General features: G+C 39.0%; 1 protein-coding gene and 1 long non-coding RNA gene across 3 annotated transcripts in view; one reads left to right on the top strand and one right to left on the bottom strand.

Moving 5' to 3' along the window:
- LOC140610020 (uncharacterized) overlaps nucleotides 1–18,510 on the bottom strand; it is a 100,937-nt gene that overhangs the window by 52,653 nt on the left and 29,774 nt on the right. The gene's annotated exons all lie outside the window — the stretch shown is intronic.
- Nucleotides 5,074–16,786, top strand: KBTBD8 (kelch repeat and BTB domain containing 8). 2 transcript variants are annotated; one of them, XM_072785459.1, is made up of 4 exons: nucleotides 5,074–5,232; nucleotides 5,873–6,083; nucleotides 9,718–10,832; nucleotides 13,494–16,786. In XM_072785459.1, the coding sequence occupies exons 1-4, from the start codon at nucleotides 5,217–5,219 to the stop codon at nucleotides 13,955–13,957; spliced, it is 1,806 nt and encodes a 601-aa protein (XP_072641560.1). In that variant the 5' UTR covers nucleotides 5,074–5,216; the 3' UTR covers nucleotides 13,958–16,786. The 2 variants fall into 2 exon arrangements, with proteins under 2 accessions (XP_072641560.1, XP_072641561.1); XM_072785460.1 differs by lacking the exon at nucleotides 5,074–5,232 and adding an exon at nucleotides 5,437–5,709.

Here is an 18,510-nt window from a genome sequence, read left to right as displayed (position 1 = left end):
GCTGAAAGCAGAGCTTAACCGCTGAAGCCCCCCAGGTGTCCCTCAATGTTCTGTCTTATACCTCAGGATCTTTATATATTGTAGTCAAAAGAGAGTTGCCTTTGGAGCCAAATATCTCTATATGACTATGTACAAATTATTTAAATTCTTCAGGATTTAGTCTCTTCATTTGTAACACTATTCTTATAAAATTTAATTAAAACATGAAATTAAATGAAATAATGTAGATAACACATAGCCATGGACTCCCTTTCTTAGTTTAAGCCCTGAATTAACCACTATTGATGTTAAAGTATGAATGAATAAATGCTTTTTCTTGTAGGTCAAGCCAAGATATAGCAAATGGGTAAGGACATACACTATTCCTTTTGTGAATATTTCTGTGGTGTAGCCTCCTTTGACGTCCAGCTGAAATCCCACACCAGCTGGACAAAATATCATGTCTCTTTGGAAATCTTTTATTTTAATTTTGTGAAATAGTTATTATATTCTAATTAGGGGCTGCCCTCTGTCCTCATTGTTTAATTGATTTTTTCTTGTGAATATTGATTTTCATGTGAAAATGTGAATTTTCATGTTTTATCTCAACAGATAAATCATAAGGTCTTTGAAGTTAGGAATCATATGTGTGTTATATGATATTATACACATATGATTACTATATACCTTATAGCACACATATACACACACTTTAGTATAGTCAGGCTTCTATAACAGAACCATAGATTAGGTGGCTTATCAGCAATAGAAATTTCTCACAGTTCTGGAATCTGGGAAATCTAAGATCAAGGCTCTGGCAGATTTTGTTTCTAGTAAGGTTCTTATCCTGTTTCATGAATAGCTGTCCTCTCTCTGTGTCCTCACATGGTGTTAACTCCCTGGGTCTCTATTATAAGGGCACTAGTCCCATTCATGAAGGCTCTACCTTCATAACCTAATCACCCCCAAAAGGTTGCTCATCAAATACCATCCCATTGGGGATCAGGTTTCTTTTCTTTCTTTCTTTTTTTTTTTCTTCAAGATTTTATTTATTTATTCATGAGAGACACAAAGAGAGAGAGAGGCAGAAACATAGGCTGAGGGAGAAGCAGGCTCCATGCAGGGAGCCCGATGTGGGACTCCATCCTAGGACCCCCGGGATCATGCCCTGATCCAGAGGCAGATGCTGGACCCTGAGCCACCCAGGCGTCTCCTCCTGGGGATCAGGTTTCAACATGAATTTTTTTAAAAAGATTTTATTTATTTATTCATGAGAGACACATACAGAGAGAGAGAGAGGCAGAGTCACAGGCAGAGGCAGAAGCAGGCTCCATTCAGGGACCCTGATGTGGGACTCGATCCTGGATCTCCAGGATCAGGCCCTGGGCTGAAGGCAGTCCTAAACCGCTGAATTTTGAAGGTACACAAACATTCAGTCTCTCTCTACGTAATCGATAATTATTGTTTTGATTTCAGGAACATTACTTTATACAGTGCCTGCCCAGAATGCAGATTGGGGGATGGTAATAAATATTTTTGAGGAATTGAATATCCTTGCCACTAATTTTACAGTCTCTTGTTTTTCATATATGTGCTAAATTTCAAACACTTAAAAGACAAGTTAATGTGTTTTAATATCCCTTAGTATGATCAAATTCAGTGACTCACAAAAGGCAGTCTTCCAGTTACTAATCTGTTGAAGCCTCAAGGGAATTAAAATTAACCTCAAGGGAATTAAAATTAACACACAGGGAGGGGCACCTGGCTGGCTCAGGTGGAAGAGCATCTGACTTTTGATCTTCTTTGATCTCAGGGCAATAATTCTGAGCCCCACAATGGATGTAGAAATTATTTAAAAATGAAATTTCAAAAATTAAAATATAACTGAGGCCAGTAATGTACAATCAGTAAACCTGATGTTACTATCTGCTTAGAGTTTTGTGTTTAAAAGAAACAAAATTCTATGAAGTATATAATGTTCTAGACATTACAAACCCCTTTTTCAGTATGTGATATGTATTACATTTATATTCAAATAATAACTTCTATTGCTTCATTTAAAGCATTAAGTCAGCCAACATAAAAGTCTTTAGCAAGGAAAAATATCTCAGTTTGCTGTAGCTATAGCCTGAAAAGGATAAATACAGGAGGATGTCATTTGTTAAAAGGTAACAGTCACAGGTATTCTCTCTTTACTTTCATTTTACATTGCTCTGGCCAATTTCACAGCTTCAACCAGTACTGAACAGGGAAATTGGAAAACAGCAGAATCGATTTGCAGAGTGGTGTCCTATTTCATTTATACCTTCTTCATCAGGGTTGCTATCATTCTTGTGTGGTATTATTGTCAACAGTAGCCTGGGCACAGCTGATAATTGCTAAAAGTCATTCTCTTAAAGTGGAAGCATAAAAAAAAACTGAAATGAAACAAGGTGACTGTGCGATTTTCTCATTTTCCAAATTTGCTGTTTTCACAATCCTTCATCTTTGCTAGAATTTAATGCAAAGACTTTTCCACTGTCAAACAACCACGATTATAGCAAACTTCTTTCTTTTTAGTTCTTAGGTAATAAATATTAAAATAATAAAGCTTTAAGTATCTAATTTGAACCAATAGAGGTTCATATATATGGTTTGCTTTTTCAATGTTCATTCTTACTACATTTTGCTTTAAATTCTAAATACATGAGAACTTGCTTCATAGGATAATATAGCTCTTAATGCATTAAGAAAACTGGTTTACCTCTGCTGCTGCCTTTCTAGATTGACAGCAAGTTCTTATAAAATTAGAAATTAAAGTCATTTAAAAACAAAGCTGTAGCCTTTGGCTATTTAGTATCAACCCTGAAACAAAATCTCCTTTGTATTCTTAAGGATCATTGAGAATGAATAGTGTGGGACTGTTGGCTCAATTTTTACATTCTCCTCCTTATTCTTTTTTTTTTTTTAAATGTATTTCTAATGATGATGAAATCTTTCTATGTAATGCCATCTGCCCAGTAGAATGGAGTCTATTTACAGTGTCATATAAATGGCATCCTTGTAATTATAAATGTTCACTATTTTCCCCATTTATATTTAGATTAGCCTTGTTCTTCATATTTTGCCATTCCAAATTTTCAGAAATTTTTGTAAGTTAAAAAATCAGGGCAGCCCAGGTGGCTCAGCGGTTTAGCACCTGCCTTTGGTCCAGGATGTGATCCTGGAGTCCGGGGAGAGTCCCACGTCGGGCTCCCTGCATGGAGCCTGCTTCTCCCTCTGCCTGTGTCTCTGCCTCTCTCTCTGTGTGTGTCTCTCATGAATAAATAAATAAAATCTTTAAAAACATTTCAGAAAACTTCCTTTTAATCAATTAAGTAATATTGCCAAGTCTATTAGGTGAGAATGAAATGAAAAAGAAAACTGGCCAAATTTCTTAAAGCTTAGATATATAATGAGGACAGAAACAAAACACAAAGAAGAAAATCTATATTTCAACAGGCTTGAAATATAGAACACCCAATTAAATTTGAATTTTAGATGACAGATATTTCACTTAAATTATGTACTAAATATTGCATGTCCTGTATCTTTGTTTGCTAAATCCCTAAGGACTGATGCCCTCTTTGTCTTAATATCTTCAACATGGTTAAGCGAAGAAACCTCTAGTATTTTCATAACTTAGAAAGCAACAGCATTAAGATCATAAAAAAATGGAAATTTAAAGTTCTGAGTAACAAAAGTTACATCAAGCTTATTCATGCAGAGCCGTACAGACAGGGCTTACAGGGTACTCTCAGAGTGTAGACACAGTGTATATCAATGTTCATACACCCCAGCCCCAAGGAAACTTCAATTCTTGCTAATTTGAATGGAATTATAGCATATATATTTTTTGAGCTCTCAAGTTTTCAGCAGAGCTAGGAGAGCTGGGTTGTTTTTCATCATTCTCTCTTTCTCCATCACAACTTACAATCCAAATTCTTTTTTTTTTTGAGATTTTATTTATTTATTTATTCATGATAGACATAGAGGCAGAGACGCAGGCAGAGGGAGAAGCAGGCTCCATGCAGGGAGCCCGACGCGGGACTCGATCCCGGGTCTCTAGCATCACACCCCCGGGCCGAAGGCGGCGCTAAACCGCCGAGCCACCCAGGGGTCCCCATCTTTCTCCCAAAAAGCTTGCAGCCTATGAAGCAGACGGAATCCTCGTGGTGATTCGCATGGTACAGGTGAAGGCCCTGAGCGCTCAAGAATTAAAAAGTCTTCTCTACTTAGTAAGGGAGCAGCCAGGTCTTCAGGTTCGGGGCACCCTCCAATATTTCTCCAAAGGAAATCCCAGGCTCTCTAGCATCCTAACTCCTCCACTTCCCAGGAGCAGAGAGGAAAGCATCCCGAATCCCCTTGCAGCCTGCTTTCGCGCTCTTGCAAGTGGAACAGGTGTTCTCCGGGCGCTCGAGGAAAGCAAGGCACAGGTGGGAGTTAGAGACCTCGTGCAGACCAAATGAATCTGCAGAAACCAGAGCATTCGGCCGGTGGGGGGGGGGGGGGGGGCGGGGGCGATGCTAGATGCTATTTCAATTGGGTGTCACAGGTGACTCATCAGAGAACGGCTTGCTTTGGGGCCTCTTGATATTTTACTTCAGGGTGGAGTGTCAGATTTCCTCCGCGTTTTTGGACCACAGCCCTCTTGGCCAGGTCCTAATTTTTCTGGTTTCACAGCTCTCACGCAGAGCCCGTTTTCATACCGGAAGCTAGTTGCTGGCGAGAGGTTTGGGGAATGAAGAACAAGGTGCAAGGAAAAAAAAAAAAAAGAGGAAAGGCGAGCCAGGGGCCTGGAGAGAGGCCTAAAATGGGGAAATTTGCACTTGAAGAGCTTTCCCTACCCTAGCCCCTCAGAATGACAGCTCTACTCAGCCAGAAGACTACGTTTCCCGGCAGGCACCGCGCGCCCCACAGACACAGGCTGGCGAGTTCCCAGCTCTCCACCTCCGCCGCAAGCAGCCAATAGAAACCACCGGCGTGGGCCTCCGCCCTTCTCGGACCACGCGGGAGCGGGGGCAATAAAACTACACTTCCCGAAGCGCCTAGCGCGGGTTGTGGCCAATCGGAGCGCAGAACTCGGAGGCTGGGGGCGGAGCCGGATGCCTAGGCCACCCCATTGGCCAGGTGAAGCTTAGAAGAGCCGGAACCCGGGAGCTGGAGAAGCGAAATGACATTTCCTCTTTAAATAGCTGGAGCCGGGGCCCCGTCGAGAAATGGCCGCGTCGGCAGGTGGGTCGTGCGGTGGCTAGGGAGGTGTGTTGCGGGGGGGGCGCGCCGGGGTCCCGGCTCAGGCTGCGAGCTGGGGAGGTGGCGCAGAAGAGGCGTGAGGGAAGGATGGGGATGGGGAGGTGGGGAGGGATGAGGGGAGGGAGGATGGATGGGTGGCGTGGAGGGCGGTGGGCGGTCCGGCCGGGCAGAGATGGGGAGGCCGGGTACCCGCCGCCGCTCCGACCGGTGCAGCAGGCGGTTGAGGGGGTTGAGCGGCGGCCGCCGTCCTTCGAGCTTCCCTCGTGAGGCTCCTGCTCCGCCGCTCCCGGCCGAGCCGCCGGTGCCGCCTGCAGGTCCCTCCGCGAGCACGGGGCAGCGGGCTCGCCGGGCTCCCGCAGGAGCGGAGGGTGTTGGACCCGCATCCCCGCGCCGTCTCCCCCGGATCCCACTCTGCGGCCCCACTGGGTGCTGTCTGTATACACAGATGTAGTTTTGGAGGTGGGGAGGATGTGTGGGGGGGTGGGGGGGAAGGGAGGGGGGAGGGGAGGGGGAGGGGTGGGGGATGGGGAGCCTGAACGCCGTAACTGGCTCCGAACTTCTTGTGTTCGTTCGGTTTGTTTTTTTGTTTTTTTTGTTTTTGTTTTTGTTTTTTTTCTCCTAGATTTGAATAAGGCCTCCCCAACGCCGAATGGGATTCCATCTTCGGACACAGCCAACGATGCCATGGACCCCTTCCATGCGTGCAGTATTCTCAAGCAACTCAAAACAATGTACGATGAAGGACAGTTGACAGACATTGTAGTGGAAGTGGATCACGGGAGAACCTTCTCCTGTCACAGAAACGTCCTGGCTGCGATCAGCCCTTACTTCAGGTATGACGATGATGGTATAGAAGCTTCGCTTTGCTTATCTTCACCGAGGTTGCCTTCATCGCTCGGTATTGCCCGCTTGATGATAAAAAACGGAGAGGAGACCATTAAATGAAACCCACCAGTTTGCCCCCTCCAAGTAAATAACAGGCCCTGCTCTATTGATTGGGCCCCTTGTTTTTGACTTGACGGATGCTTCTGGAACCCAGGTGGCTGGTTTGTACGTTAGTGAGTCTCTCTTTGTTTGTTTCGGGTAAATAACTGCAAAATCTAGACCCTGTGCTGCTCTCAGCATGGCAGCCACAAGCCACATGTGGTTATTTAAACGTCATTGTTTTAAATTGAATAAAATTAAGAATTCAGTCCCCCAGGCAAACTAACCACAGTTAAAGTGCTCAGTAGCCGCATGGAGGTAGTGGCTGCCAATTGTACAGCCCCAGATATAGAGCATTTCCATCACTGAAAGTTTTAGTGGACAGTGCTGGTCTAGAATTTGTTCCAAGAATTTGTCCGTGAGGCACAGATCCCTGGTGCCTGTAACTCTTAGCATTTAAAGCAAAATAGTGCTTTCTTTCGAAAATGAATTACCATTCAGTAGGTGGTTTTAATGCCATTGGGGTAAAAGCAATGAAATAAAAATGAACGAATGCATCTTAAGGCTCCAGGCTAATGATTATTTCCATGGTTTCCAGAAGTGTTTGCGGGTTTTCATTCTCATTACGCTCTTTGTGTATCCGAAAGTTGGAACAGCAATATTTCAAAACTTGGGTCTAACAAAGAATTTTATACTTTTAAGAGGAGAACACTGATAAAGACAATTCCCGTCTTGAGTTCAACTTCTTTTGTTTCAAGTGCTCACTTTTTAAAGTCCTTCAGTGTTCAAAACTGGTGCCCGAATGACAGCTAGATAATCTCAACTACACTCTAAAGGTGGTTTGTTGCTGTTGTTGTTTTTTTTCTTCTGAAGGTGCTTGCCTTTATAAGCATATAGCAGTATACTGTTCCAGGCAGTAGTTTCTGGTTCCTCTTTCTCAGAATACTGGGTTAAATATAGTCACTTCAGTCTGATGCTTGTGATGTAACCATTTAGACTTGCCTAGGGATAGGTCATTGGACTGTTAAGTATTAACCATCACAAGGGAGTGAGCTGGAAGGAAAAAAGAAGAATCTCATGCACAGAAGGTATGAAGTTTGGCCTGGTGAAGTTTGGACTGCTGGTGGGATTCACTTATCCAGACTATCTGTTAGATATGGTTAGTTCGTCTGTGCATTTAAATATATGTCCTAATTAATACTGATCAAGTTCTGGGCTAAGCTTACTTTACATATATTGCTTTACATATCTTTACAATCCCATCTTTACACAGTTATTCCCATTTTACTTATGAAAAACTGAGGTTCAGGGAAGTTAAATGACTGCCTAAGACCTCTAACGACGAAGTGACAGAGGCTGGATTTGATTCCAGAGTCAGGCTTCATAGTCACTATTAAAACTTTTAATGAACAAGAGCAAGCGCCCTTTAAAGTTGCCTTTGAGAAGTTTCTATTGTATATTAGATTTGAACAGTTTTTTAAAAATTGAAGCTTGAAAGTAGGAAAATGTATCTTACTGAAATTTTATACTCTGGCTTGTATCATTTAAATGTCATACTTAACTAAAGTTAGTTTGAAGACTTAGACAAATCACTTTAAAAGAAGTATGCTACAGTTGATTTTCTTGATTACAAGAAATTAAGGAAATGCTTGGAAAACTTTCTAAGCAATAAGATACATGGATTCAGATGAAGGTATTTGGCTGGGAAACTTAGGGATTAGGTTCTTATCTCTTGCTAGAGGTTTTTGTACAGAAGTTTCTTGGCACTGGTGCTGCTCCTTATGTGAGCCTCTAGGAAGACATACTTAATAGTTTCTGAGTCTTGCATCACTGGTGGAAAAAAATAAAAATAGCTTGAAATCTGGCATGGTTGTTTCATGGTCCCAGTGACTTGTCCAAATTAAAATTTGCATGATTATTGGAAACTTTCTGCTGCTCGGGATTGTGCGCGAGGAGGTGCTCCATCTCTACATAGCATTTACAGAAAGATCCTGTTAGAACAGAAGAGAACTCATCAAGTGTCACACTGTGCCTGTGTGTGAGACCAGCCTATTCAAGTCAGTTGAGTTCCCATGATAAAGGAGTATGTGGTAATGTTCTCCTTTGGGAGTTAATCTTTGCCTAATGAAGGGCTTTATTTTTCTTTTTAATTGGTTGCTGTATAGCTGAGTTTTTCAGCACCTGAAATGGAAAACCTGCTCATGCATTGGGAGATCTAGTTTTCAATCATGAAAAAAAGCCATTGTGATATGAAACTTAAAATTTACGTTGTAGATGTCAAAGTAGGACTAAGAGATGGTTAATCCAGGCAGCGAGCTGGATTCTTGTACCCTGCTTATCTCCAGTATTGCTCATTGTATTTTAAAATTAACTATTTAATGGTATTTTCTTATAATTTAGCACTTCAAAATGAGAGGGGTCTGGATCTGTATAAACAACTTTATATCAATCGGTGTTAGGTCACCTTCTTCAACAGACATCTACTAAGCACCCTAGGGCAAACAACCTTTTTCCCTTTTTTTTTTTTTTTTTTAATAACTTTGATTTAATTTTTTGTATTTAATTTTAAAAGCAGCCTACAGGACAGGGGGGAAGGCAAATGATGTATATAAGGGACTAATACTAAAATACAGAGCTAGGCCTTTGACTGCTTAATGTTTTGGCCAAGAAAGTCCCATAAATGCACAGGTATTTTGAATGAGAAATCAATGAATAAAAACTTGCTTTCAAAGGCAAAAGCTGGAGACTTTCAAAATCATTATCTCCAAAGCGTTAATTATTCTTAAATTCTCTTTAGAAGTGTGCATTCTATTAACCCTACATAATCTTTATTTATTTTCAGATGTACATAGGTAAAATGTGGTAGCTTTGAGAACATTGAGTATATTTCCTTAAGCAAAGATTTTCAAAATGTCCAAGAGAAGGTGAAGTGATATTCTTTATATTCCTTATAATGATTAAGGAAGCATTCAAAAGATAATAGTTTTAAAAGGAAGTAGGTAGAGATTATGAACTTCTGAAGAACATCTTATTTTTCTGAGATGAAATTTTTAAAGATTTTTAAAGGACCGGTTGCCTTGTATATTTTCATTGAGACATGAAAAGTTTAATCAGACAGTCTATAAATGCTAACGTATCAATACTATGGGTATTGTTAAATTTTCTGATTGGTCTGGTGAGTTAAGATCTCAGGTCCCCTAAGGCAACTTGACCAAGAAGCCTGGATAGGGGCTCCAAGGAAAACAAGGTGTCCTGGAGTATTCCATGCCATCTTGTGGGGTGCCGTGATTAGGTACACTCTCTTTTTCTCAGAGTTGGCATAAAGTGGACTGGCCCTGAGAATAGGATTTTTGAGATTAGCCAGCCTAAATCCTTATACTAGATGATCAGCTTTTACCCCCATTCAGAATATCAGGAAATCCATAGGAAGTATTTTTCAGTCTCCAAGATTTTCTTGGTGGTAACTGCATACTTTAAAAATTTTGTCACAATAATTTTTTTTTTGGAGTGCACATATACTGTTAATCATTCTTTCCTTCCTAGATCCATGTTCACTAGCGGCCTTACAGAAAGTACTCAAAAAGAAGTTCGAATAGTTGGTGTTGAAGCTGAATCGATGGATTTAGTGTTGAACTATGCCTACACCTCCAGAGTGGTTCTGACAGAGGCCAACGTTCAAGCCTTGTTCACTGCAGCTAGCATCTTCCAGATTCCTTCCATCCAAGACCAATGTGCTAAGTATATGATCAGTCATTTAGACCCACAGAATTCTATTGGGGTCTTCATCTTTGCTGATCATTATGGTCATCAGGAACTTGGAGATCGATCAAAAGAATACATTCGTAAAAAGTTTCTGTGTGTCACCAAAGAACAAGAGTTTCTCCAGTTGACAAAAGACCAACTGATTAGTATATTAGACAGTGATGATTTAAATGTAGACCGAGAAGAGCATGTTTATGAAAGCATTGTAAGGTGGTTTGAACATGAACAGAATGAAAGAGAAGCGCACCTTCCAGAAATTTTTGCCAAATGCATACGTTTTCCCCTGATGGAAGATGCCTTTATAGAGAAAATCCCACCTCAGTTTGCACAGGCTATAGCCAAGAGCTATGTAGAAAAGGGCCCATCCAATACCAATGGCTGTACACAGAGACTTGGAATGACTGCATCTGAAATGATCATATGTTTTGATGCTGCCCACAAACACTCAGGAAAGAAGCAAACAGTGCCTTGTCTAGATATAGTCACGGGAAGAGTGTTTAAACTATGCAAACCACCAAATGATCTAAGAGAAGTGGGGATTCTTGTATCACCAGATAATGACATTTATATTGCAGGAGGGTACCGGCCAAGCAGCAGTGAGGTCTCCATCGACCATAAGGCAGAAAATGATTTCTGGATGTATGACCATTCCACCAATAGGTGGCTCTCCAAACCCCCCCTGCTGCGAGCCAGAATAGGCTGCAAACTGGTGTATTGCTGTGGTAAGATGTATGCAATTGGAGGTCGTGTTTATGAAGGTGACGGGAGAAACTCCCTAAAATCCGTAGAGTGCTACGACAGCAGGGAGAATTGCTGGACCAGCGTTTGCGCAATGCCTGTTGCAATGGAGTTTCATAACGCTGTGGAGTACAAAGAGAAGATCTATGTTTTACAGGGTAGGTGCCTGACTGGTTTATTCTCCAGGAGAGGGTAGCAGGTCAAAAGTGGTTTACTTACTTATACTAAAACAGATGTTTGTTCTTGTTAATTGAGGACTCCTCTGGCTTTCTTATCATAAACTGCTGCAACAGTCTGTTCTTTAAAGGATGTATAAAGGCAATAGATTTTTGAATCAAAAAAGGCAGGCATCTTTAAGTTACTAAAATGATTTTGTAAGTTTTTTATGTTCTTAACTGTGTTTTGACATCCTGTGGAATGAGTATTTTTGAAAACATAATTTAGTGAAATACCAGTTCAACATTTTGGGAAGACTTTCAGAGCCATTTTTAAGACTAGGAGAGAAAGCTTGATACATGACTGTTTTACTCTTCAATAATACATAATCAAAGAGGTGCCTAGCAGGTACTTTTTATGGAACTTACTGGATTAGTTTAAAGGAGAAGAAAGAACAAAGAATTTTGCGATAAGCCTTATGATTGCGAAGGTCATGAAACTTAATTATAAAGAGTTTGAAATTACAGTCTTTAGATTTTAATTTCACTGCAGTGTATGATATCTTCCATAATATGTTTTCAGTTTTTTTTCACTGAAAAGCTTTGAGATGTCCCCTTTTTCTTTACGTTTGTTATTATAAGCATCTATTTATATCTAATATATTTAGCTTTAAAAAGTGTTTTGTTTAAACTATTGAAGGTTAATACTCTGGCAAAGGTGAGTGTAGAGTAGTAGTAGAAAGAAGCACCAAGTAAGTATAAGTAAGATATTTGATCCGGTCTTCTAATTTGTGATACCTAATGTTTTCTCTGTGTTTGGCTCCTTAAACATTTTAGTTGCTTGAATGTTGAAAGCGATGATGATAATACTGGCATCCTTATTCCTCTTCTGGGTTTCTTAATTGCTTATATGTTTTCCTCACACTATTCGTTTATAAAACAAGGAAAAAAGCGATTCTGTGTAAATATACATGATTTTTTAGCTCTTACACCATTTAAGAGTATGTTCTTCGCTCTCATCTTTTATTTGACTAGAAATGCCTGAACCCACTTGTTTAAACTTCAATATCAAGTTAATTCTCCAAAAGGAATATTAACTATCTAGTACCTTACTATAGTTCAGTAGAAGCACGGGCATGATTAGGTTTGCTCGTCTTGCTGAATATGGAAGATAAGACTGGATGTATAATCTGTCCAGGGTGGTTGGACAGGTTATATCATCCAGTATGATGAAGCTTTCTCTACATATACTTTGGTCTTGCTGGCTAACCATTAGATAGAATTAATTAAAAGACTTCCAGTGGGAAGGTAAAGGTTATATATTAATGTAAATACTAAAAGTAACAATGAATTAATAGAATTTCAGGACTGGAATGAACATTGCTTAATCTGAGGTTATATCTTCTATAAGAGAAATCTGAGGCTCTAAAATTTAGTTTTCTTAATTGCTGTCTGGTTTAAGTTATTAAGAGGACTTCAGATTTTAAAAATTAACTTGTGAGTCATCTTTTTATAAGAAATTTGTAGAGAGGTAGTGCATGTTAGGAAGTTTTGTTTTCTATTGTCTTTATTAAGAATCCTGTTAAAACTCAGTGAGGGTAATGTTGGTAAATTGAATTTAAATAAAATATTTTTTTAAAAAGTCAATGAGGGTAGGGTATATATACAACCAAAAGCTGGTGGTTTAATAAGCTCTTCTAAGAAAAATTGAAATTATAGTGTTACTAAGTAGGCAGTTACGTTTGTAGATAAGAGTAAACCTCGTTCAAAACAGTTTTGAAGGGGAAGCTCAATTTAGAAGTAGGTATTTCTAATCTAAACAAAGCTTCTTTATATAAATAAAGTTGATATAAATAGAGGCTTATGCTGCACTATATGCGGCTACTGGAATATCACTTAATGTCCATAAAAGATCCAGATTTTTAAATCAAGGATTTTATACAAATATTATAGCTAGCCAAATTCTTGTAAATCTTCACTAGTTTAATTCTTTTAGACATTTTTATATTGGCAGTCTGACTCAGCCACACCCTTTTATCATCAAAATAGAATTGAAAGTGACCTGAAGTCAACTCCATGAACTGTGTGTTTTCTATCTTATCAAAGCCATGTTTTGTCCTCTTAACGATTTGTGTTATAGCAGCACTAAAGGAAACATATTAATGGCCCATAGACATAAATCTGAACAATTCCATGTGCTATCTTCTAATTAATTAGCATATAAATGTGTAGTGGCTTATTCATGATGAAGCTGTATACATACTTTGATCTTACCGACTAACCATTAGTGATAATGCTCTTTTAGAGCTGGCTTAAAATTAATTTTCTGAAATATACAAGTGAATGGAATAAATGGAGCCAAGCTTTCAACTATTATTCTGCCTCCAAGCCAAAGTAACTCCTTATACCTCCCTACTACAAAGCCCCAAATCAGGTTGACTATAATATTAGGTTATGTTCTGCTGTGGAATGAAGAAGTTTTAAGTTATATTATACTATATAATGTATCTCTGGAGATTATAAAAGAAATATTTTAGAAAGTGAAAGATTCAGAAAATTATGTTTTTCAAAAATTATGCTTTCGGTTCATCTAACCAAAAAGAGACATGTAAATGTATATATTCTTGGTTTTCTTTCTTTCTTTCTTTCTTTTCTTTTTTTTAGGAGAATTTTTCCTCTTCTATGAGCCTCAAAAAGACTACTGGGGTTTTTTAACCCCCATGACTGTGCCTAGAATCCAGGGCTTAGCAGCTGTCTACAAGGACTCTATCTACTACATAGCTGGAACCTGTGGAAATCATCAACGAATGTTTACTGTAGAAGCCTATGATATTGAGCTAAATAAATGGACTCGGAAGAAGGACTTTCCATGTGATGAGTCCATCAATCCATACCTTAAACTGGTACTTTTCCAGAATAAACTGCATTTATTTGTTCGAGCTACTCAAGTGACCGTTGAAGAACATGTCTTCAGAACCAGCAGGAAAAATTCCCTTTACCAATATGATGACATCACTGACCAATGGATGAAAGTGTACGAGACCCCAGATCGCCTCTGGGACCTTGGCCGGCATTTTGAATGTGCTGTTGCTAAACTCTACCCTCAGTGTCTTCAGAAAGTACTTTAATGAGTAGCAGGCCTTAGTGAGCTCACTGGCATCTTGTGCTTGGAGAACTTAGTCTTTCAATGATACAAGAAGTGCTGTCAGTATTTAAGAAGCTGAGAGAGTTTGTACATGGCAATGGGTGCTCTTAAAGATTACAGTGTAGAGAGGGATTTCTTTTCATCCTTGTGATGTTTTCATTTCATTAAGCAAAAGGTAACAAAGTGCAATTATCAGCATTTTTTTTCTGGTATATAGTAATCATTTTCATTCTAGAATTTTGTGATAATTCATCACTGAGATACCAGATGAATCAACAACTATGCACTCTTATAAGAGCAGTTAGGGTATTATGGTTAGAGACATCCAAACTAGTTTGTTGTGACTTTTTATTTTAAATACGGGTAAAAATTTGAGGCAATATCACTAGGACTTTAGCTGTGACCTCTCCAACACAGAGAAGCACTAACTTAGATCCTCATTCTATAATATATTTGTGTACTGTTTTCAAGTGTACTGAGATTTAAGTGTGTTTTTAGAGTAGGTTGATGGAAAACAAATCCGTCTAAGAAAGAGCTTTTACTCTGCTTGTTTCATATTTCCCATGTAACTTTAAGTTAAGCTAAAGTTTTAAAGTAGCAGTTGTTTTTATTGTTGTTGTTGTTGTTGTTGATAACTTTTTCAAGTGCTGACACTGTCTCATTATTTACGAATCCCGAAAAGGGCTTAAATTCGCAGGTGGCTGGTGCTAGTATAAGTGAATTCATGGGTCTAGCTCTATGGGTTGAAGTTGTTTGAGCCTGTGCTTACCTTTCAAGTTGGTATGCTGGTTTTGTGGCATAGTACTTTACCTGTTGAACTCTTGTGATTTCACAAGATTCTCTGCTTAAGTGATAGCAAGATCTCTAACTGGACTCAGTTTTAGAATAGTGAGAACATGACACTCAGTTTGCACTAACATGGGCCATTTTGTTGCCCAACCTCCTTTCCCATCCTCCACCCATCCCTTCATTATCGGTACAGTGAAAGGTAACTTATTTCTCTTCTGCACAGAGCATAATGTGAAGTTTTCTACTTGCTTTTACGATTTTGTTTTCCAGAAACCTAAAACTCCTTCAGTTGATCTAATTTAATGGCTTTTACGTTACATATGACCATTAAAACCTCACTTTTTTTTGTTGTTGTTTTCTCATTTTTGCACTTAGTAATGTATATTTTTACATTGAAAACCTTGTTCTAGCTGAAAGTAATTGAGAAGGAAAGGGTGAGTGAGTATAATCATAGCATTGTAGGTACTAAATCGCTTTTCCTACTTAACGGATGGATTTCTAACAGTCAGTAATAGTGACATAAAGGACAAACCAACTCACTTGTAATACCTAAGGCAGATATTTGGATCAGTAACTTGTTTTTTACTATGCCTAGAATAACTGATAAAGGACATAAGGATAGCCCACAGTCTGTCCTCAAGTAGAACATTTTGATTCTCTTAAAGAAAACAAACTGGCATGGTTTGTATTAAAAACTCTTGCACAAATTGAAATGTGATACTGTGAAACAAATTTAAAACATTGCCTCTTTGCATCACATACCTCGTTTTTCAGAAACTTTCCAAACTGCTTGTCCTTGACCTCTACAAGTAAGGAATGTTTTCTGAAGCAGAATTTAAAGTGGACAGCATTTATAGAATTAACATTTTAAAATCTAGTCTTGGGAAGTTGGATATGTGGTTTCTTATTGGCCTTGATAGTATGTCAATAATCTCTTTATAAACTTTGTCAACCACCTGTTTTTTTTTTTTCTCTTTAGTTTTTCTTTACTTACATGCTGTTTTGGGGCTTTTGCTGTGAGTGTTTTGAAGCATCTTTCCAGTGTTGCATTGCGGAGGGGAGGAGAAGACAAAACTAACTTTTGCAAGAGATGTTCATGTAATTTATTTTTGAAAGCTGTGTTGAATATCTGAGATTTCCTGCCGCTTTTTGACAATCTTCTGTATTTATTTAGAAAAATGTGTTACTTGAAAACATGACATAGAACAGTGAGTTAACAATTTACATGTGCCGTGTGATATATAGGAGTACAATATACTGTGGTTAATTCTGCAGATTTATTCTGTTCATCTGCACAACAGTTGATCCTTTGCTATAACTATTTATACTGGGGGTGTGATCCAAGTATAGTGTGTCAAAGCCAAGGTTTAGAATTTGCTATGGGAGTAGAATATATATTGAATTTTGTATGAAGAACTATTTGTTTAAATTATATAACTGGGATATTTTGCCACTTTTAAAATGATTTCAGAAGAGGTCCTAGAGAGCTAAGATTAGTAATTTGTGTGGGTATATATGTTTAGATATTTAAGGTACATTTGCATAGTATAATGGGAATATAAGTAAAAGGCACAATGGGGACTACAGAAGTAAAATATAGGCTAACATATGCCAGTCCCACTTGAACTTTGTTTTTGCATTTGAAGAATGTATGTAGCACTTTCCTATATATTTTTTACATATTGAAAACTGGACTTGGTATAACTATGTTATAGGAAAGTAGAAACTGTATTCTTTATTTTCCATCTTTGTTTTCTGTTATCCTACAAAGTTGATGCTTAAGCATCTGGCTGATTTCTCTGGTGCATGAGGAGAAGTGGGTGTGCTCTGCAAGGAATCAGATTCCCTATGTGAAGCAGTTTCAAATGGCATTCAATGTTCAGTGCTCAGGTATGGAGTAAGTACTGTAGTCCTTTGGGGGCAAATGTGTAGATATTTTTAAACATTTTGCCATAATTGCACAATTTTATGCATTTTTACTGATGGCATTGTTTCTTATAATAAAACCTTTTCTCATTAAAAACTTCCATTGTTGTAACTTGACCTCTGCCTAGCGAGTTCCACAGAATTAAAAGTTGGTGAAAAACATGAAATACCTTCTGTCATAGTGGAATGAAATAAGATTTTAATCTATCAAATATTTGGCCTCTGGTACAAGATGAACTAGTTAATATCACCTTAGATAATGCTCCTTAAATTCAAAAGCAAGCTTGCATATATCAGTAATTCCTTTGTTCTCTTTGGTTTGGCCTGAACTTGGTCATTCCACTCCTCTCTCACACTTCACATCCAGTCCATCAGAAAATCCTGTTGCCTCTTCCTTCAAAATATACCTAGACTCTGACCACGTACCACTATGCACCACTATCAGCGGAAACTAAACTAGCCTACCTTGTCTGTCTTCTTCGCTTTGAAGTGGTGAAGAAGACAGACCTTTCTATACCCTTGAGTAGTTGTAATCTATTCTCCACACAGTAGCCGGAGCGATCCTGTCAAAACACAAGTCAGATTACATGCTCCTTCTGCTCAAACCAAACCCCTCCAGAAGATGGCTTCCCATCTCCTCCGCTATGAGAGCCAGACTCCTTCCTCACTTGATCTATATACCTCACAACCCCACCCCTGGGACCTCATCCACCATTCCACCACTGTATTCCAGCTGCATGGACTGCTGTTCTTGAAGCATGCCAAGCTCTTCTACATCACTGCCTTTGTCTTTGCTGTATCTTTTGCCAAGAAAGCTCTAACAGCTCACTAACCATTCAAGCCTCTATTAAAATTCCAGACAGGACTTCCCTGATCACCTTCTAAGGAACAGAACACTGTCCTCCCAGCTGCACCCATACCACCTGTTTTTTCCTGCTGCTTTTTTCACATTTCTTCCCCTACTGAAATGTAAGCTCCATGAAGGCAAGAGATTTGTTTTATTCATTATGCACCTCAGATCTAAGCCTAGCATATACTAGGCACTCAATAAATGTTTGTAAAAAGAAATGAATTTTCCGTTAAATCTCAGAACCCTGAGAAGTGGTAGGACCCATACAATCTTCTTTGTTTTATCAGGTAGGACACATAAAGACCAGTGAGTTATTAAAGGTCATCTAACTACTTAGGGGCATGACTGGGATTAGAACAAAGATTCCCACTTTCTTTTTAAAATTAAAAAAAAAATTTTTAAGATTTTATTTATTCATTCATGAGAGACACAGAGAGAAAGAGGCAGAGACACAGGCAGAGGGAGAAGCAGGCTCCATGCAGGGAGCCCGACGTGGGACTCGATCCTGGGACTCCAGGATCACGCCCTGGGCTGCAGGCGGTGCTAAACCGTGAGCCACCCGGGCTGCCCAAGATTCCCACTTTCACTTTAGTTCTTACAAGCTCCATTAGTTCCAAAAAAGAAAACTGATAGAAAAGGGTAGACGCTTTTTTAAGGTAACATGATTATTCCCTAACACCATGACTTAAAACATTTACTGTAATTTTTAACTGCAATTGATTTTTCAATGAGGGAAAAGATGAGGTAGGAAAATACCCTCACTAGGTCATCCCGCCTGGATGCCTCATTTTTATATCCTTCTGCTAGTATACTGCTGTTATGAGTTCTGTCCCTCAAATAAGGTGAAGAAAAACAAGAAGAAATGGCTTGTGAAATATGGATCTAGAGTATTGTTATTTTGGTTCTTAAAATGACTTGCCATTTTAAAATCTTGGTTGTATGCCTGCGTTTTTTATTGGAAAATTATTTGC

The sequence above is a fragment of the Canis lupus genome, chromosome 19 (assembly GCF_048164855.1).
Source record: "Canis lupus baileyi chromosome 19, mCanLup2.hap1, whole genome shotgun sequence".
Classification (NCBI taxonomy): domain Eukaryota; kingdom Metazoa; phylum Chordata; class Mammalia; order Carnivora; family Canidae; genus Canis; species Canis lupus.
Note: the sequence above shows the minus strand (reverse complement) of the source record. Positions and strands in the feature narration are given on the sequence as shown.